Source organism: Cololabis saira, chromosome 12 (genome assembly GCF_033807715.1).
Source record: "Cololabis saira isolate AMF1-May2022 chromosome 12, fColSai1.1, whole genome shotgun sequence".
Classification (NCBI taxonomy): domain Eukaryota; kingdom Metazoa; phylum Chordata; class Actinopteri; order Beloniformes; family Belonidae; genus Cololabis; species Cololabis saira.
The window spans coordinates 4,381,826-4,404,288 of record NC_084598.1 but is presented as its reverse complement, the minus strand read 5'-3'; the positions used below and the strand labels follow the sequence as shown (position 1 = coordinate 4,404,288).

Below are 22,463 nucleotides of genomic sequence, written 5' to 3'. Positions count from 1 at the left end.
TATCCGGATGGAGCAATTTAACTGGATAGTTTTTTTTTAAAGGCCGAAATGAAATAGAGTAACGAGGCTGTTTTTAAAATGTAAGGAGTAAAAAGTACAGATAATTGCGTGAAAATGTAAGGAGTAAAAGTAAAAAGTCGTCTGAAAAATAATTATTCCAGTGAAGTATAGATAACCAAAATTTCTACTTAAGTAAGGTAACAAAGTATTTGTACTTCCTTACTTGACACCTCTTTAAGAGACAATAAGACAATAGCATTTGGCTACTTGGTTCTTGAAATAAGTCTGTATGAAAGACTGAGAAACAGCAACAGGGAAGGGAAGGGCGAAGGAGGAGGGGAGTTTTATTGGCTTCAGGTTAATTCAATTTAGAGGCGGATGTTGAGATTCAGCCAACCCCCCCCCCAACCTCCCTACACACACACACACACACACACACAATTTTCACAATGACACTAAAATAATTTTTCAAATGCACATTAATTGTCATGGAAACCTTGAGCAGAAGACAAGATAGACAAATCGAGTGGATCACAAAACACAGAGACGGCCAAACACCCCCGGTGGATTTAAAACATTAAGAGCTTTCCAATCTCACAGCAGGCAGGCAGAGAAAAACAGATTATAGGTGATACGAGGAGGATGCGTGTGGTGCCTTCTCCCACCCGTCTGCTGCTGTTAAAGTACACAACATGCACACTGATCCCTTGTTATGAAAAAAGGGATACCTGAATGGATTTGTTGTTAGCGAGGGGTTGAATGAGTGGGTGGGTGGGGATGATGCTTTGAATGGGGATGGAAAGGGGGGGGGGGGGGGTTGTTTGGACCCGTCGTATGAGCCCCCTCCCCTTTCTAACTCAAACTCCAGCATCCACACGGAGCGGAGGAAGAGGGGGAGGAGGAAAGAATAAATGAGTTTCTGCAACCACATGTTGCTGTGCCCGTTTGAACCGCCGCCGCAGCAGCAGCCACCTTTTCCTTTCTTTTCTAACGATGTGGCTGCTGCTTGTGTAGTTCTTGCCACCTGTGGCAGCACTTCTATTCCCTCTACGCCACAGAGAGCAGGAGAGAAAAAAAAAAAGCAAAAGCAGAGAGAGGAGAATATCTTTCATGATAAGTGGACTTCTGACAAAAAGAGAACCTTACTGCACTTCACACAAATGAAAGGTAAGACAATTGGATGGAAGTGTGAGTGTATCAGAGAGAGGATTTTAATGTCCCTTTGTGTCTGTCTGGCGAAGCACATTTTAAACATCCCTGTCATTTGTTATATTCAAAGAAAAGGTCAGACACTGAGATGATTAAAACTGCTAGTCTTAGAAAAAGAGACAAAGATGCTTCAAGAGGTGGTTGCACAGAATCTGCTGTCTGTTTGGGGTAAAATGAGTACAGAGGATGGTGGTGTTGCTGATAGAAATTGTTCAGAGTTTATGGTTTGATGGTGTTTTGGCAAAGCCCAGAGGTGATGGTGATTCATCTAACTCAGCCAGGCAGCAGAGAAGGGACTGTCAATTTTAATAATGATTACTATAAAGTGAAAGACAGTACAAAGAAAGCTGACTGACATGCTGTTCAAAGTCAAACTTTTGCAGGAATAGAGGATTATTTTTTTGTGCTAAGTGTCTGTATGTCATCTGAGGAAGTGAGTGCAGCTGTGCTTCATTGTTTGATCTTCTTTTCTTTTTTTTTTTTACATTGATCTTATGAAGCTATAAACCGTTGGATTCTTGTTTGCGTCTCAGTCTGCGGTCGACTGGACACATGATGGCACTGTTGAGATAGACAACAAATCAGTCTGTGATTGGATCTTACCTTATAAAAACATGTGTACAACCTAAAACCCCACTTTAATATAATAAACATTGATCAAATGTATTATTATTGAACGTGATTGGTTTTTATTATTCATTTTATTTACTTTAAGATGGATTTCTTTTCCTTTTTTTTTTTTTTTTTTGCAAATTTGATTTAAAAAAATCAACTGGTGTTTTAAGTGTAGTCACTCTTTCTTCAACCAAAGCATGCAGGCTTTCTTTCCTGATGTTAGTGCTCTGAATCCAGGTGAGCAGGTAACCAGGCAGGCAGAGCCATCTCTATGGATATTGCTCTCGTCATAACACTTCCCATCAAGCCTGTGCAGGGGCTTTGGTCAGGCAGCAAACACAGACACTTGACAGCACGTAATCAAGAATACTGGTGCAGGAAAGGGCATCAACAATAAGACGCAGCCCTGAAGCCACGGATAATTCTATCTAATACAGTTATTAAACTGTTTATATAATTAGTCATGCTATATCCATCCCTGACCGCTGTAATACATCGGAAGTCTTTTTTTTTCTCCCTTCACATAAGTCTGAAATGTGTATTATTATCTAGGATATTGCTGGGTTACCATTTTACATTTACATAACAGGAACTTTATGTCAAATTTTCCAAATGCTTGTGTCACCGTACCTTGGGTTGCTTGGTTTTAATTCATATCAAGGAGGATAATTAGTGCAGTGAGCAGACAGTGATGTAGCTGCTTCAGCTCTAGTGTTGGAGTCTGTAATCAGGCCCTGCTGTGTGTTTCATCTCGCTGCTGCAACATAACCAAAGTGAAAAACAAGTCATAAAAAAGCTTATTTCATCTAAAGAGCTCAATGTGAATCAGAATGCAGAATAAATATGTGAATAATAGTTCTGTAATCACATAAATTAATAACCCTAGAAAACCGTTGTACCTCCATGTGTTTATGGGAACCTTTTTTTTCATCACAAACACATGGTTTGATGAATCTAATGCTCAAGTTGTGTTTGGTAATTATACATGCTGTGTTCTCCACACTAAAGAGGGGTATTGGCATCATTTTCGGGAACACGGTTCAAAAGCCAGCACCTTTGAAGCTGTGGGATATGGCACATACCCATGCCTGGGTTTGAGACAGATATAAGACACCATCTTTTTAGCAAAGACCCAGCCTATTTTACCAAAACAAAGCTACTGTAAACTCCATTCTGTAAGGCATCACAGTGTGGGCTAATGCACAAAACAACAAGGGTGCTAAGCTGGCCTGCCAGCTGTAAAGGCATGTCACACATTCACACCATGAATAAAATAGATATACATTAATACAACAATTGAGCAGGTAAGCAGGTTTGTTGAAAATGGCGGATATAGTTGAACTTCAAAGTTTAAAAATAATGTTTAAAGCTAAAAATAGATTGTTACCAGAACAGTAACAAAATGTGTTCAGATTGGAGGATGAGGACAACAGACTTAAACTTGATTTCAAACATACTTTTGCAAGGCTAAACATAAAACAAATGTGTATTTCTGTTACAGGTGTAAAATTATGGCATGGACAAAGCAAGGAACTGAAAAGTTGCACAAGTTTGTGTCAGCTTAAGAAAATGTTTAAAAAAGAAAAGATAAGTGCCTACAAAATAGAAGAAGGAGAAAGAGAAAAAAATAGAAGAGTGGTATTTTTGTTTGTTTTCTTGTTTATATATGTATAGATAGATTGGTGTTCAGTAAGTCAAGGTAATGGTATTAACAGAGAGGGGCAGGTATCATAAGTTTTCTTCTTCCTGCTGCTTTTCTTTCATGGTGATAATGTGTACTTCATGGAATTTTGTACAACATTATTAAGAATATATAGCATGAATGGAATAAATGAAATGAAATGAAATGAAATGAAATGAAATGAAATGAAATGAAAGATCCTATAACATCCAAGAATGGGAACTCATTGGACTCAAACATTATGCTCTTGTAAACTTAGTTTTGTAAATAACAGGCCAAGACTGTGAAGCTACGTTAGCTACACGGGCAGACTTGTAAAACAGTATAACTTATATAAGCAATGCCACTGTGAAATAAAACATTTTATGCAGAAAAGCACTTTTATTTCATAACGATTCCTTTTATACATCATGTTTCTGGTTTTCCAGTGTTCATCGCTTAATTACCCCTAACTTTGTTGCTATAGATGCTTAAAGGCTATAAATAATTCACATGATAAATATAGTTTGATTCAGATATGTTTGAGACTTTCTGCTGTTGCCACCGACAACTATGGCAGCTCAACCTCCGTCCACTTCCCTGTAACACTGGTCACATAACTGCCACAGAAACTCTCAATACCGCCACCAGAAAGCCCAGTTTATTGGCACAAAGGATAACAAATTATTTCCCACGGCCTGAATAAAATGACTGAGGGGGTTATTTTAAAAACCTGTTTCCTCCAGCAGGATGGTTTGGTACAGATTGGTACACAATTATTTGAGTTTCCTTAATTAGAGGTTGTAAACCATAACAAAATAAGCATGCCATTCTGTTTTTTGGCACCTAAACCAGTGGCATGGTAAACTTAACGTGGAGCTAGACACACTGGTGAGTTGATTTGGCAACAAAAGATGATCTATTCAGTGTGATATGTAGATAAACACAGGATTCACAATTTTAAAATCATTTCTCAAATCTCATCCTCTTCTTGCCAAGAAGACAGAACACGGAGTGATAGTTGTCCTCGACTGTTGTCCTTTCATAACTGAGCAGCATGCTTGGTTCATTTTATTGACTTGAGACACTGTGTTGCCACATAACAAAGGTAACTACAGCCACCCGACCAATACACCAGGCATTGGAAATGCAATCTAGCTCAGGGCTTACAGTTCCAAACTGTACTCTGCAGAACTAGACTGAGCTGTACTGCTCAGTGGAATCAAAGCTTCACAGTGCCCAAGCACCCCAAACACAGAATGTCGGAACAAATCTAACTAATAAAATAATAAAGACTTGACCGGAGACTGAATTGAGTACCTACTTCTGCTTTAGAAGAGATGCTACTACATGCCTATTGGGCCGCGTTCAGACTGCCAGCCAATATCCGATTTTTTGCCCATCCAGATTGAAACTGGATGACTCTTTTGAAGTCTGAACAGTCCCAAACCGCATGAGATCCGATTTTTGCAAACCAGATGGAAACCACCTCCGGGAGGTAGTTTCATATCGCATTTGGGCATTCTGAACAGCTCCAAACACTCAGATCAGTTTTGACTGTCCGTGACGTCACTCTACGCGACGCCAGACCAGACCCATGCGCCAAACCACCCGCCCATTTCCAGTTGTGGAGCTACGTTACAGGTATGGAGCAGTCGGAAGATGCCGAAAACAGCAGTCCTTGGACAGAGGAAGAAACGAAATGCCTCATTAATCTGTGGTGAGCTGGCTCCATCTTGTTATTGTTTTTGTTGTCGCAATTACATGACGTCACACAATACACGCGCTGGGTGACGCCTCCGCTCCGACGTCGTTGCTACGGCAACCCGTCAGATCAGTCAATGATGTGGCCCAGTCTGAACAGAGCCAGATGTGATTTGGACACTTGCTAAAAACAGTGTGGACAGTCAGCCCTGAAAATCAGATATGAATCAGATTTGCCTGCAGTCTGAACGCGGCGTGTGTCCTTGGGCAGGACAGGAGGCCCCTGTTACCCCAACCACTAGTGCCAGTCCCAGCCCTGACAAATCCTTTACATATACATGGTTCATTCCTTCAAACATTCTCTTCTTCTGTTGGTATTGCTATGTTAGTGGTATTGGTTGTAAATCCTGTAGTTATTAGCAAGGGATTAAAAGTGCAGACCTTGGTATGTTAGTCTGCAGGGATTTGAATGATTATCTCCTCAGGAAGGCAAACTCCAATATCTCCCCACCTGTCTGTGGGTTTTCTCCGGATACTCCGGGCACAGCTCAAAAACGTCCACATTAGGTTTGTAAGAGTGAGAATGCTTGGTTGTTTGTTTTATTTGGCTCCAGACTGCCTCACTTTTATACCCATTACATTCTTCACTGCATTTGGACAAAATACAGAATTTTCTTTAGAGACTATTTCATTTTTTCCTCAATATTTCTTGTAAACATTTATAAATATGTATTTTTCTTTCAAACCAGATTCTTAAAACCAGCACTATGCCTGGACTGATAAACAAGGAGACGCGGTGCGCTCTGCCGCTCAGTGTTTCTGACATCACTTCCTGCGTCAGAGGCTACACCCTGGCACTGACCGCCTCCATGACCTATGAAAACATTGAGGATCATGCAATCGAAGGTAAGTGAGACTACTTAAAATCACATCCAATTTTCAAGTCATGTTCACAAAGGATTTTTACCAACTGCATGTTGGCAATTGCTTGTTTGCTCCCCTTGGTTCATCTTCCTGTCTTTTAGGGATCTTCATATACCCACTGGAAGAGAATTCCATTGTTGTAGGGTTTGAAGCTATGATATCGCGTCAAATTATAACCCTGCAAGTCAAAGGCAAGGCCAAACTTGATGACTCTTATCCGGACAGCTGTAACTCAGCTAATGGGGTTCTGCAGAGCAGCAGTGGTAAGACTGAGACAGCTCTAATGAGCAAATGATGAATTGTATGTGCATGTTAAATGTTATTGTTGTAATGAAACAAGTACTATCTTGCTGAAGACTTTCATCAGCTCTGTAATAATAATAATAATAATAATAAACTTTATTTATATAGCACCTTTCATACGAAATTTGCAGCTCAAGGTGCTTTACAGTAACAGTCTAATGAGAAACAACAACAGCAAATAAAACAAAAAACACAAATATTTAAGTGCAGTGATATAAAACATAACCCTGACAAAATTCAGTTCCAAATTCCTCCACAGAACAACTACTAAGATAGGATAATATAAAAAGGAATATAAAAATTGAATATATGAATATAAAAAGGTAAAAATGCTGCACGAGTCGTAGGCATATGAAAAATAAAAAGATAAAAATATCAACAAATAAGAGTACAAGATAAAAATGATCATATAAAAACATTTAAAAGTATAAAAGTAATGCAGACAGTAAAAATCAATGCTGTAGAGGAATGGAGGTAGATTTGTTCAATCAAAAATAAGGTTGCTTCAATCAAAAAAAAATTTTCAATCAAAGAAAAAAAAGTGTTTGAATGCAAAAAATATTTGAGACTCAAAAAATGCATTTGAACACTGTTTTTCTCTGGAAATATTTTCTTTGATTTTCTTTTTAATTTTTCTTTGAGTTTTTGATTGAAGTAGTGTTGTTTTGTGTTTGGGCCATATTATGGGCAGGACATTTGTGTCTTCATCATTTAAAGGAGCTTGAGGCTCCTTTTAAGAAATGAGACTCTCTGGCGCCACCCTTCACCACGACGGCCGTTGGGGGTACTGCAGCCAACAGCAAAGCCGGCACGGGAGAACGGGGAGAACGTGCATGCAGCGTCATGTGACGTCACATCCGCAGCCCAGCGCGGGAAATTCGGGACTGAATTGCAGCACATTTTGCAGCACACAGCTTGTTCAAGGCAAAGGAGAGATACACTAGAGGAAACATTCTTTTGGGTTTGGAACGCTTCATCTGACATTATTACTAGAAAACTTAAAACGTATACGGATTTTTTTCATAAATCTTGCCACAATCCGGCCTCAAGCTCCTTTAATCAAAAAAAGAAAAAAATTTCAATCAAAGAAAAAAAGTGTTTGAATGCAAAAAAATATTTGAGATCCAAAAAATTGCATTTGAACACTTTTTTTCTTTGATTGAAATGACATTTTTTTGATTGAAAATATATTTTTTGATTGAGGCAATCTTTTTTTTTTTTTTGAATAATTAAGAAACAAATCTACCTCCAGATAGAGGAGCTGAGGTTCTTTCAGTTCTGTATTTTGATTATACAGCCACAAACGTTATTGTTTTTACGTCTGTTTAGCAGTTGAACACCGATCAGTAGGTGTGAGAGCAGGGACAAAACATTATAGGAAATGTAGAATGTATTTCACCGATGTGTTGTATGGATTTCTATGCAGGATCTCCATTACCAGCATGCCCTAGGTTCTTAGCACATGCGCAGTAGCGTCAGCAGAGCGCCAGCTGGAAGTGAGTGTTTGTTGTTGCCATGACAGCGGCAGTCGGTTTTTATATCGGTCTGGGAATAAACGTTATGTTGAGACCAGCTACACGCCTTGTCTTATATATACATTTATATTAAGGCAAATAACACATGGTGTCAGAATGGGCCGCGGGTAATTATAAGAAGAAGTTTTTACCGCGAGAGAGCCACGGAAGAGGAGTAAGTTTAAAAAAAAGAAAAAAAAAAAAAAAGTTGCCGGTCTCGACGTGAGTTAAACAGACACAGCAACGGCTACGCTGGCTGCAACCGACGGTGACAGTGAAACGGGAGAAGAGGGACAGATCGAACAAGTAAAAGAGGATCTGGAGCCCAAATTGGAGTACAACCAGCAACCAGAAAAAGCTGAGGAAGCCCCACTACCCCGTCGTTCTGTCATGGATAGGCTAAGTCCGCCCACTTGTATGCAGTTGACTGGTAATCTTGCTGATAACTGGAAACGTTTTAAGCAGAGATTCAATATATATTTGGCAGCAAGTGGAGCAGGGGGTGATGATGAAAAACTGAAAGCTAACATCCTTTTGCATGTAATTGGAGAAGATGCATTGGACATATATAATAGCTTTCAGCTGAATGATGATAATCTGACTGTGGCAGCACTAATGAAGCAGTTTGAAGAGTATTTTGTGCCAAAGCAGAATGTGACCTTTGAGAGGTACAAGTTTTTCACCCATGACCAAAAGCAAGGAGTACCTTTTGATCAATACTTAGCAGAGCTACACACATTCAGCAAGACATGTGAATTTGAGAATCTGAGAGATTCACTAGTGAGGGACAGGATTGTCTGTGGCACAGTGGATAACGCACTCAGAGAAAGACTGCTCAGAGAAAATGGACTTACACTAGATAAATGTGTCAGCATGTGTAGAGCAGCAGAGACCACCCGTGCACAAGCAAAAGAGCTGCGGAGAGGTGAAACAGCAGTGCATTCAGTGCATAAAGAGCAGAGGAAAACAAAAACATTTACCAAACAAAATGAGAAAGAGTTCACATGTGGTAAATGTGGAGGCAAGCACAAGCCAAAGTCATGTCCTGCATTTGGCAAATCCTGCAACAACTGTGGAAAAAGCAATCATTATGCAAAATGTTGCAAAGCATCTTCAAGAAAGAAAGTTCACACAGTTGAAGAGGATGATGATGAAGAAGAAGATGATGAATTCATTGTCGATGTTGTGCAGGTTAATGAGGTTAGTCACTCTGAAAAAGCTGAATGGATTGTGCCAATTGAACTGAATAAGACAGTTATTCCGTTCAAAATTGATACTGGAGCCCAGGCAAACCTGCTGTCTATTGAGGACTACAAAACACTGACTGTGAAGAGCAAAATACGTCCAATAAAAACAAAAGTGACAGGATACACTGGAGAAAGCGTTCCTGTTAAGGGCGGCTGCATAGCAACCTTCAAGCACAAAGGTCGGCAGATAAAAGCACAATTACTGATCGTGGATAAGAAAGTTCAACCAATCCTCGGGCTCAGTGCAAGTGAAAAGCTCAATCTAGTCAAAAGAGTGTTTGTAGTGACATCATCCGAGACTGCAAAGGATCAACATTCACTCATGGAAGAGTATAAAGACTGTTTTGAAGGACTGGGATGTTTACCTGGAAAACACAAATTACATGTGGATGAAAGTGTCCCTCCTGTTGTGCATCCCTGCAGGAAAGTTCCATTTGCACTACGGGAGAAACTAAAAGATGAACTGGCGCGCATGGAGAAACTAGAGGTCATCAGGAAAATTGATGAGCCCTCTGACTGGGTCAGTTCGCTGGTGATAGTCCAAAAGAAAACAGGCGCCCTGAGAGTTTGCCTGGACCCAAGGAACCTTAATAAGGCAATAAAAAGAGAACATTTCAAGCTACCAACCAGAGAGGAAATCATGGCACAGTTTGCTGGAGCTAAATGGTTTAGCAAACTCGATGCTTCGTCAGGTTTCTGGCAAATGAGACTAGATGAGCAGAGTTCGAGACTGTGCACATTCAACACACCTGAGGGCAGGTACAGATTTCTTCGTCTGCCGTATGGCATCTTGTCAGCGCCTGAAGTCTACCACAAGACCATACACATGATATTTGAACACATACCTGGAGTAGACACTATGATGGATGACATCATCGTATGGGGATCTACAAGACAAGAGCACGACGAAAGACTGAGACAAGTGCTAGACAAGACTAGAGAAGTGAATCTAAGACTCAATAAAGACAAATGCGAGTTCGGAGTGAAATCACTTACCTTCGTGGGAGATGTTGTCAGCGAAGAGGGGGTCAAGCCTGACCCGAGAAAAACTTCAGCAATCAACAACATGGAAAGACCCAAGAACAAGGAGGAAGTCAGACGATTCATGGGAATGGTCACCTATCTCGCCAAATTTGTACCACAGCTGTCGACACAGTCAGCACCACTCAGAAGCCTTCTCGTAGAAAAGAACGAGTGGATCTGGTCCCATGAACAGGAGCAATGCTTCCTGAAACTGAAAGAGATTCTGATAAGTGAGCCAGTGCTAAAGTTCTACGATCCAGAGAAGACTTCTAGGATCTCGGCGGATGCATCACAGTACGGCCTGGGAGCAGTGCTGCTGCAGCAGCATGACAAGCAGTGGCTGCCAGTCGCCTATGCGTCCAGGGCCTTGACGAGTGCTGAGACCAGGTACGCTCAAATAGAAAAGGAACTTTTAGCGAGCCTCTATGCATGTGAGCGTTTCCACCAATACGTCTATGGTCAAGCTTTTGAAGTGGAAACTGACCACAAGCCTCTCGTGTCCATAATGGCCAAACCGCTGAATGACTGTCCTGTTAGGATACAGCGCATGTTGATCAGGCTGCAGAAATATGACGTGCACATGACATACACGCAAGGAAAATACATGTACACCGCTGACACCTTGTCTAGAGCAGTGGATAAGGGCGAAAGTGCAGACAGTGAGAAAACCACTGAAATCCAAGCGTATGTGGACATGATCATCACATCTCTACCGGTGTCTCCGGACAAAACAGAACAAATACGGAGAGAGACCACTGCAGATGAAACAATGAAGCAACTCAAGGTGACAATACAAAAAGGATGGCCTGAAAACAAAAGAGACTGCCCATTGAAAGTACAAGACTACTGGAATCACAGGGCAGAGCTCACTGTGGTGGACGACATTGTATTAAAGGGGAGCAAATATGTCATTCCATCCTCACTACGCAAACAAATGCTCCAAAAGATACATGAAGGTCACCTCGGAGAAGTCAAGTGTAAACGCAGAGCAAGGGAAGTCATGTACTGGCCAAGAATCAATCTCGACATCAGCCAGATAACAGCGTCATGTGAACTTTGCCGCACCTACAGGCCGAAACAACAAGCTGAGCCGCTAATGCCTCACCCGGTGCCCCACAGACCATACTATAAAGTAGGAGCTGACTTATTTGACTGTGACGGAAAGAGTTACATAGTGGTCACTGACTACTTCTCAAACTATCCTGAAGTTGGAGCACTACAGTCGACCACATCTAAAGCAGTCATCAACTACCTCAAGACGGTCTTCGCCAGGCACGGGGTCCCATGTGAACTGTTTTCGGATAATGGTGTTCAGTTTTCTAGCTGTGAGTTCGCCACCTTTGCCAAAGAATGGGGGTTCAGACACTCTACCTCCAGTCCAACCTATCCAAGGTCTAATGGCCTGGCAGAAAGCTCTGTGAAAATAGTCAAAAACTTAATGAAGAAATCAGAGGACAGAAGTGACTTTCAAAAGAGCTTACTGATCTACCGGAGTACACCTCTGCAGAACGGGCTTTCACCAGCACAAATGCTGATGGGTAGGCGCATACGCTCCAACCTGCCGGTGAATGAGGACTTGCTGACGCCCAGAGGTGCACACAAGGTCAGGAAAGACAAGGAGGAACAAAAAGTGAAACAAAAACGGTTGCACGACCGGACAGCAAAACATCTGCCTATGCTGAAGCCAGGGGACATGGTGCGTCTCAGGGACATCTCTACGGGCACTTGGAGACAACAAGGACAGGTGGAGGAGGAAGTTGCTCCACGCTCCTACAGGGTCCAGACGGAGAGTGGACTGTCTCTGAGGAGAAACCGCACGGATCTTCAACTACAGCCTCAGCTGACTGACAACGAAACGGTTCAAGAGACTGTTCAACAGGACACAACTGACTCCGCAGAGCCAGCTAACAGTGGTCCTGACCATGCTGCCGGTGGTCCAAAAGCAATGCCCGCAACGCCAGCTGTTGCAAGACAGTTGAGACCTAAGAGACTTATTCAGCCACCTAAGAGACTGATTGAGAGTTGCTAAATATGAATGGATTTTTGCAAACGGACTGTTTTTCTCTTACGACCTGCTGAGAATGTGTCGTGGATTTTACTGTTTATTCTGTTTATCTTACCTATCAATTATTTGAGTCAACAGTTTAAGTTTGTGAGTTTAAAAAAAAAAAAAAAAAAAGAAAAGGTGCAAAGACAATGTTGATGATACATGATTCTGTTTACGCTGTTTGCATGTAATTTAATGTATTAATTTATTAATTAATTTATTTAATTTAATTTATTATTTTCCTTGGAGAGAGTATTAATCAGTTAGAATTCTTACTGAGAAAAGTTCTTGAAATGCACTTTAGTATAGTGTGGTTTTTCTTTAAATGACATTTCTTATTTAGGGGGAAAGATGTGTTGTATGGATTTCTATGCAGGATCTCCATTACCAGCATGCCCTAGGTTCTTAGCACATGCGCAGTAGCGTCAGCAGAGCGCCAGCTGGAAGTGAGTGTTTGTTGTTGCCATGACAGCGGCAGTCGGTTTTTATATCGGTCTGGGAATAAACGTTATGTTGAGACCAGCTACACGCCTTGTCTTATATATACATTTATATTAAGACAAATAACACAACCGAGTCCTTGCTTTAAAAGTGCTCATTCTACTTTTAATGTGTTTCTTTCAACTGAACAAGCTTTAAAATGTTCTAGTAGCACACTGCTCCCACTGTTGTCATGCAATTCAGCACATATCTGGATTCAACTATCACCATTTGTAAACTAAAATATGAGCTTAGCTTTCGTATTTTGCACATACAAAAAGCAAACAAAAAAAACTGTCTGACAACATTATGGTGTGGTTCTTTATTTAAATAAATAGGATCTGTAGAATTAAATGGGAGAGAATGCATAACCATGAAAAGCATTACTGGTAATGCAGCCCTGTGGACTTAATGATGCGGCCAACTATTATCTTACATTTAGCATTAAGAATGCCCTTAAGACCTTCATTTAACGATGTGTTAAGTTGATATCAGATTTACAAGAAGCATGGAAGATTATTTATATATTGCGTCAGTTAGTAAAAGTGAACTTATGGGGTATAACATATTTTAAAATGAACTGAGAAGGTAGTAAAGTTGAGCCCTGTATACAGTTTTGATGTTGATATGCATTGTGATCATTTATTTTTTTGACATTTGTTGTCAAATGTGGTGTTCCAGGACTCATTGTGATGGATGAGGATTATGAGAGGACCGTGTTAGTGGTCAACCTCGGCAGTATCCCGTCCATGGAGACGGTGCACATCCTGGTCAGTACGTCCTCGGAGCTGTCCACCCAGCCCAGCGGGGGGATCCGAGTCCTCACCCCAAGAGTGTGCACACCTCGGGTGCAGAGGACCGTCAACGAGGAGCAGGGCCTGTCCCCGAACTTCTCCAGAACGTAAGACACAATACCAAGTCAGAAAACAGTAAAAAAAGGAATTCTCTCTTTTTACCTTTAACCTCAGTTTGATTTAAAGGGGACCTATTATGAAAATAGGTTTTTTCCTGCTTTAACATATATAAAGTGGTCTCCCCTCAGCCTGACAACTCAGAGAAGGAGGAAAGCAACCAAATTCTGCAGTGTCTGTACAGCCGCCCGGATGATCCGTCCAGTGTGATGTGGATCTACGAGACAATAAGATTCTGCTCCCGTCGTTACTTAACCAAAATGCAAACCACGCCCACAACTATAAAACCGTGTAACTGCATGAGCGTCCGACTATCGTAGCACTGCGTGACATCGTCTCTCTGTCCATCTCCCTCCAGCAGCTGCCACTTTATTGAGGTTTTTGTAGTGAAATGAGGAGGAATCATAGAGATAACTTCTCATTTCAACTAACTGGATCAGCCGTTCCTCATCATAACTGTTTCCTACAGCGCTTTCAATCGGCTTTCAACGCGAGTGACAGGAAGAAAATAGAAGCAGGGCGTCCGACAAATGTTCAGCTCAAAACGCCGCTGCGTCGCTGTGTCCAGTTAGGACAGTCCAATAGAAAATAAAGCAATGGAATTGATTTTGTCGCTGACGCTCGCTCGCATCGCATAAAGCCTGAATTATGGTTCCGCGTTAAATCGGCACAGAGCCTACACCGTAGGGTACGGCGTAGGCTACGGTGCGCGTCGCCGCGTACCCTACACCAAAAGCTCTGCGTTGGTGTAACGCGGAACCATAAATCAGCCTTAACTCCGCCGGCCGGAGCTTCCACCATTTTTTCGTAGCGGTGCATCATTCAGGCAGCCAATCAGCACAGAGCCTCATTATCATAGCCCCGCCCACTCAGAATCCTGCATAGATAATGAGGTTAGAGAATGAGATGATAAAGACATGGTTTAGAGGCTGAAATAAATAAATAATAAATAAATCCCTAAAATAGGGATTAAATGCCATAATAGGTCCCCTTTAAATTTGAAATATTTTTTGAATTCGATCTAAAACAAATGATGTTCAGGTCCCCTGCATCTATTTGGATGGAAATTTCAGAGTGACTCTGTTTGAATATAATTATATTATTGCCATTTTTAGGCGCACTTATGCTTCAGGTCTTCACGATCAGAATCCCAACGCTCCTCCTCAGTTGTGGTTGGCCACACTGTTGGAGGAAGAGACCATCAACTCCATGGACTACGAGTTTAACTTCCAGCTGGAGATCAGGGCTCCCTACCTCCTTGCAGGTCAGGCACTTTGATTCAATCCCTTGGTAAATCCAGAAGTACTTCTTGAAGGTTTTCACTCTGTAATTCAAAGCTACAATGGTGAAATTAAACTCCTGCAGAGATTTCAAAACACATGTGTTTGAAGTTATACATACGGGTGCGCTTTATCCTTGTCTATAACTTGATGAAATTAAATTTGAGAGTTTTAAAGACTGTCATACATTTGGGTTTTTCAAGCATTAGTGCAAAATGGTAACACTTGATATATTGATATTTGGAAAGTATACTAATTTTCTCCTCTTTAGGTTAAATTGGATAACATGATTATTAGCTCTTCTCTTAAATTAGAAGCAGCTTCCTATTATTTCAGCTCACCATAAGTGAAAAGGCAATATTCTGCCCAAAAGTGCATTCACTTTTAATATAGTAGGCATCAGTCAACTATACGTTGTATGCCTTATAAAATCAGATATAACCAGTACTTGAGTTGAGGGGGGATGAAGGGGGATGGCATCCTCCCTTAAATAAAAACGGTCCAAATCATCCCCCCTGTAAAACTGCCATCCCCCCTTTCCATCCCTTATGTCATTTCATCAATGAATGTGGTTTTACTGCTATTTCAACATTTAGAGTCATCACCAGAAAAATAACACCAGAAAAATAACTTATGATTTAAGATTTATTTACAAGCAAAAAAATCTTGTTCCACTGGCAGATTTTTCTACTTATTTCAAGTGAAAATCTACTTGAAACAGTTGAAAATTGTTGTTTTTTCCGGTGATGAGTCTTGTTTTAAGTGTAATGAGATTTTTTTACTAAAATTAAACATTTTAACTAGAAATAAGACGGATATTCTTGTTAATATTTTGAGTTTTTGCAGTGATCCATTTAACTTATCCTGTGAAGGACAGAGTCATATTGATAAGTTCAGAAAAGTGTTTTTTATTGTTGTGTTTTGATGTATTTGATGTAAGCCCAGTGGATATTTAAAGCTTACAGAAGGCTGCATTTAACTGCTGCTATGTCATTCCTGCAGTATTTCTGCAGGTGTTTTGGTCACTGCTATTATTTGTAATATATTATATTATTTGTAATCAGCACAAATTATCTGTCCCCATATGATAAAATCCACCATCCCCCCTGATTCTTGTTTTTTTACAACTCGAGTACTGGATATAACTGGATATATCTGCTCATAAAAGTGACTGACACACATATTGGAATGATGACGGGAGGTTGAGCCACATGTTATTGGATGTTTCTCTGTGTAGGAGTGGAGAGCCCGTCTCATGCCATCCGAGCTGACGCGGACCCTCACGCCCGCTCTGCCACCAGCATCGTCGTCACTCTGGCCGACAAGTACACGTACGACTTCCCCGTGCAGATCATCATCTACCCCAGCGGTAGGTCTTTAACCAGGCCCAGCAGTTCATCTCAGGAGTTATTGAGATATTCTCAAATTGTTTCTTTGCTCTTTTATATTAAACAGCATCTGGCTTGTAATCAGATCAGTGGACGGTGACTCATGGCCTCACTTTGGTTCTCTGTTAACAATACATGACAAGCCAGCAGAGTCAGGAGCCATTGTGTGTGGAGATTACCAAGACTTTTTTTTTTCTTCTTTTCTGTCCCTTACTGCTGTCTTGACCTACAGAATGTGTGGGCTGGTTGTCTCACAAAACTCATTTAATTTAACGGAAAATGGGACTGTAAATGTATCCACAGCATCATAGATCCTCAGCTTGAGCAGAGAGGGGCAGGAGGCTGAGCTGCGCTGCAGGAAATCAGGGAAAAAAGTATTGCGTGACCATTAGCAAAGATATTGCAAGCTTTTGCTAACTGTAGGGTTTCTGGTCACCTAATTAAAGGGGACCTATTATGAAAAACAGGTTTTCTCTTGCTTTAACATCTATAAAGTGGTCTCCCCTCAACCTGCCAACTCAGAGAAGGAGGAAAGAACCAAATTCTGCAGTGTCTGTACAGCCGCCCGGATGAGCCGTCCAGTGTGATGTGGATCTACGAGCCAATAAGATTCTGCGCATTTTCGTTACGTAACCAAATTGCAAACCACACCCACAACTATAAAACTGTGTAACTGCATGAGCGTCCGACTATCGTAGCACTGCGTGACATCGTCTCTCTGTCCATCTCCCTCCAGCAGCTGACACTTTATTGAGGTTTTTGTAGTGAAATGAGGAGGAATCATAGAGATAACTTCTCATTTCAACTAACTGGATCAGCCGTTCCTCATCATGACTGTTTCCTACAGCGCTTTCAACCGGCTTTCAACGTGAGTGACAGGAAGAAAATAGAAGCAGGACGTCCGACAAATGTTCAACTCAAAACGCTGCGCTGCGTCCAGTTAGGACAGTCCAATAGAAAATAAAGCAATGGAATTGATTTTGTCGCTGACGGTCACTCGCATCGCATGCAGTTATGACACGGTGTTAATAACTCCGCCAGCCGGAGCTTCCTCCATTTTTCCGTAGCGGTGTATCGCGTCATTCAGGCAGCCAATTAGCACAGAGCCTCATTAGCATAGCCCCGCCCACTCAGAATCCCGCATAGATAATGAGGTTAGATAATGAGATGATAAAGACATGGTTTAGAGGCTGAATTTCTAATTTATTTAGCAAAAACAATCAAAAGCTTGTTTTTAAGACATTCAAGGCCTGTTTAAAATAGAGATTAGATGCCATAATAGGTCCCCTTTAAGTGCACAACTTTTAAACACATTTTTTTTATAACTATATGAAATGTTAAGAGTAAAGTGGGCAAAGTCGGAAAAATAAGAGAAAAATTATGAATTTTAAAATATCCCCGATCAATGAAGCCTCAGAAAATGGACGAGAATAGAAAAGTATTTGCCAGAACTGAACTGTACTCTACACTGTGATTAAAATTCTAATAATAACAAACAATTCTAAGGTTTTACATGTCAGGAAATTAAAAAAAGAAGAAGAAAAAACCCAAAATGCAGAGGAAAAGAGTGAACAGGTACACTCTCAGTGTCTCCATGGGAACTAGGAAGCCAGGAACCAGTGAGGTACTGGTAACCAAATATTTTCTATAAATGGATGATTTGCAAGTGCAAGAATGAATCTAAAAACAGTATTTATTTAAATTTGCCATTTGCTAATCTGATTAATTTAGGTGTACATTAACATACAATGGAAGGATTATGAGGTGATATCCATTTAGAAACCACCATTCTACCATGAGTAAGAATATTCACTAGACAGTTGTGGGTCTTCTTCAAAGTGAATGTAACAAAGTATGGAGGTGCTGCGATGGCCCAGTCGGTCCAGACCTTAACCTGATTTAGAAGCCGAGGCAGGACAGAGGACTGCGCATGAATGAATGGTCACAAACCCCAAAGAACTGAAGCAACTCCATAAAAGCAAGTAGCCAAATTTCTCCACAATTATGTGAGAGGGTGATAATGTCACACGGAAAACAATTACCTCGAGTTATTGCTGCTAAAGTTGTTCTACAGTCCATTAACCTATGGCAGGTCTACTCAGTTTTGCACACACCACTTCTGCATTTGTACAGTAAATTAAATAATGACAGTGCGGGATGTTGCGTGTTGTAGTTCACTTGAGATGCATTAACCTAATTTTAGGACCTGGAAAAGGTGACATAATTGATCTATTATGTTCTGATATGTAAAAACCTTTGAAATGAAAGAGTCCATACCTTTTTTTACGTAACTTTTGTTAAAACTTGAATGAATTAATTGAAATTCACTGAAGTCTGTATGTATTGACTCTTTTGTTTGAAGGCCTGTTGTGCTGTAGTATCTCTGGACACAATCAGCTTGTAAATCTCCCAACAGTAAAGGATCATTCTGTGGTTCCAGTTTACTACACTCCATGATGCTGTGACCTTCAGACACTGACGGTATTCATGTGCTTGTTCTGAATTACTGTGCCACCTCAGAGCCTCATCTGCCACATGTGCTGATTGAGAACGGAGACATGACGCAGGAGGAGTACGACGAGTACCTTCACAGCCGGAGCGATTTCATCAAAGCCACCAAGAAGGACTCAAGCAATGAGAAGAAAGTGAGTGTGTAGCTCCGTGTACCTAATTACCAAATTAAGAATATGCTCACTTATTTTCACACGACCAAAGTCCAGTACTGCAGCTAAAATATTTTTTAAAAGCTTATTTGATGTTGTTTTATTATAACATTATGTTCAAATGCCATTCAATGTTACATATTAGTATTACCTATAAGGCCTTTAAGACAAAAACAACATTTTGTATGATTTTGGTCGGCTACGTTCATGAAACAGATTAACATTTGAGACAAAAAAATGAGATTTCATAAAAAAAGACAAGTAGGAAAAGACATTTTAGTTATGGGATGCGTTTGTAAAGCGGCTCGTGCTTCCACCTGCCTGCGGTCCCCTCTGGTCATCCCGCTGCTGCTTCCACCTGCCTGCGTGGATGTCTGCTGTGTGCTACTGACGTCCCCGACCCTCCCAGTCTGGCCTTCGGCAGGAGGGTCCCCCCTTATGATCCTGGTCCTGGTCCAGGTTTCTTCCCTCCTAAAGGGGAGTTTTCCTTGCCACTGTTTGGCTTAAGGCTTTTCTCCCACTAGGGGAGTTTTTACCTGCCATTGTTTATGTAATAATTGTTCGGGGGTTTATGTTCTGGGTCTCTGGAAAGCGTCTAGAGACAACTTTTGTTGTATTAGACACTATACAAATAAAATTGAATTGAATTGAATTGAATTAAAAATAACAGCAACATGTTATCACATGAAATCCTGAGGTTCCAAAACCGGATCCCCTCCGGCCCCTGGCTGCGCCTAGAAATCCTGTCCATAAAAATGATGAACAGAACCGGTGACAAAGGGCAGCCCTGCCGGAGTCCAACATGCACCGGGAACAAGTCTAAGGTGCTTTCAGACCTGTGGCCCGTTTGTTTTGGATACAGTTGTTTCGTTTGTGGCGTTTGTACCGTCTGTAGTGGTTCAAAGCTGTTAAAGGAGCTTGAGGCTCCTTTTGAAGAAATGAGACTCTCTAGCACCACCCTTCACCACGACGGCCGTTGGGGGTACTGCAGCCAACAGTGAAGCCGGCACGGGAGAACGGGGAGAACGTGCATGCAGCGTCATGTGACGTCACATCCGCAGGACAGCGCGGGAAATTCTGGACCGAATTGCAGCACATTTTGCAGCACACAGCCTGTTCAAGGCAAAGGAGAGATACACTAGAGGGCTCATTCTTTTTGGTTTGGAACGCTTCATCTGACATTATTACTAGAAAACTTAAAACATATACGGATTTTTTTCATAAATCCTGCCACAATCCGGCCTCAAGCTCCTTTAACTAATGCCATGTGTGAACCAACTGTTCTCTCTTTGGTCAGAAATGACGCGGAAGGAGTTTCCTCTTCCGTACCCCGGGAAAAACAAAGGTTGAACCACAGTTATGAGTGAGTTGTGTCGGTTGCTGTGTGGATTATGTTCTCACTGCAAACGCACCGCTCCAGGTCTGGAATGGAAGCGAGCCGAGAACCGAACCCTAACCTCTCCTAGGCGATCTCGGCTCGCTTGTTTTGTCCCGCATCTGAGCGCGATTGCTGTGTTCACATGTACCAAACCAACCAATCTTTAGGGGGAAACGCTACCTGTTTCGGAACAACTGTTCCAAACGGGACAGGTGTGAAAGCACCCTAACTTACTGCCGGCAATGCGAACCAGACTCCTGCTCCGATCATACAGAGACCGGACAGCCCTTAATAGAGGGCCCCGGACTCCATACTCACTGACCCCCCACAGAATGGCACGAGGGACACGGTCAAATGCCTTCTCCAGATCCACAAAGCACAGGGGGATGGAGCGGTTTGATGCCGAGTGCGACGCGGCAGGGATGAGAATCAGCACCTCCAAAACCGAGGCCATGGTTCTCCACCGGGAAAGGGTGGCATGCCTTCTCCGGGTGGGTGGAGAAGTCCTGCCTCAAGTGGAGGAGTTCAAGTATCTCGGGGTCTTGTTCACGAGTGAGGGAACGATGGAGCGGGAGATTGACAGACGGATCGGTGCAGCGTCCGCAGTTATGCGGTCGAAGTGTCACTAGATATCACACGCACACATTCAAAGAAATGGCAACACAAATGCCAATACTTTAGTTTTTTTGTGTCTAAAAATGCCTAAATCATGATTATGCTCACATTTTTTAAATTATAAATAATCATAGATACTAGTGAGCAGGTAGATCATGTGCTGCCTCCAGTGAAGGTAAAATAAATATTCTGACAAAGATGAAAAAAATAACATTTTGAACGAGGACTGTGATGGAAACGGGTACCGTGCAGAAATGATCACCGGTAGGCAGCCGCTGAATCCCAATACTTTTATTAGTTTGGCACTTTTCAGTGCAGAACAGTCTCCCTCACACACAGGCTGCTGCTCCTGTGCTGTCACCACATACACAGGGAGAGAGTGATGGTTGATGCGGCCCGGGTGTGTCTCTGTCCCTCACTGGTGCTTCCAGAGACACTGACTCACCTCTCCTGCAGCAGAGCTGGACCACAACGCCACAAACACGGTCAAAAGAAGATTATAGAGGGAATGCATTAATGTCATTTCCCCACTGGACCAGCCCCCTTACTCTCACTGAGTGGCAAAAACGGCTGCAACTAGTGGAGAAGACGTGATAACAGATGATTATCAGCTTAAATTAAAGTCAGTTGGACTTGACAGTGACCCGTACAGTTACCCCAAGAACCAATGGTCCATGGACATTAATATTTGGTACAGTTACCAAGAACCAGTGGTCCATGGACATTAATATTTGGTACAGTTACCAAGAACCAGTGGTCCATGGACATTAATATTTGGTACAGTTACCAAGAACCAGTGGTCCATGGACATTAATATTTGGTACAGTTACCAAGAACCAGTGGTCCATGGACATTAATATTTGGTACAGTTACCAAGAACCAGTGGTCCAAGGACATTAATATTTGCTACAGTTACCAAGAAGTTGTTTCCAGTTGCTCAAACTGAAAGTTTATGCTGCCACTCAGTTTCTGACACTCAGTCTTTCTGACATTCAGTGAGCGTAACCCGTCATGCACATTCCCTCTCTAGTAACTAGTCCACGTAGAGCCTAGTGACCTTATCCAGGTTCCACAAAACTCTTCACGATGGATCACTCGTGTCGCTTTTCCCAGCTCTTAAAATTAGGTAAATACAATCGCAGATGAACAACACTTACTACACTGTCATTATTCTTATGACATAAAACTGAAAATGCAGAAGCGGTGTGTGAAAAGCAAAGTACACATTGTGATTGAATAGCTTGTAGAATCGCCCCCAGCAGCAATAACTTGAAGCCTTCATTTTCTGTGTGACATTATCAGTCTCACAAATCCTCTTGGAGGAATGTTGCTCCATTCTTCTTTACACTGCTGCCCCAGCTTATTGAGGTTTGAGGGCGTTATTAAGCCTCTCTGAACCCATTCACACCCAGGGCTGCTTTCTAAAGATGCCTTCTAAACGTCGAGGGTTTCCTGGCAAACCAAGGCCGTCAACTAAAACCTCTCATTTTTAAACCTTCTGG

At 41.7% G+C, this 22,463-nt stretch overlaps 1 protein-coding gene across 1 annotated transcript in view; it reads left to right on the top strand.

Annotated features, from left to right (window-relative positions):
* The first annotated feature begins 984 nt into the window (after positions 1-984).
* The window catches only part of vwa5b1 (von Willebrand factor A domain containing 5B1), a 71,699-nt gene continuing 50,220 nt past the window's right edge, over positions 985-22,463 (top strand). Inside the window, exons 1-7 of the mRNA XM_061735204.1 lie at positions 985-1,167; positions 5,938-6,094; positions 6,214-6,375; positions 13,408-13,627; positions 14,753-14,901; positions 16,155-16,286; positions 18,826-18,950. Of these exons, the coding sequence (XP_061591188.1) occupies positions 5,956-6,094; positions 6,214-6,375; positions 13,408-13,627; positions 14,753-14,901; positions 16,155-16,286; positions 18,826-18,950 (927 nt within the window). The 5' untranslated portion in view covers positions 985-1,167; positions 5,938-5,955. The remainder of the gene's footprint in view (positions 1,168-5,937; positions 6,095-6,213; positions 6,376-13,407; positions 13,628-14,752; positions 14,902-16,154; positions 16,287-18,825; positions 18,951-22,463) is intronic.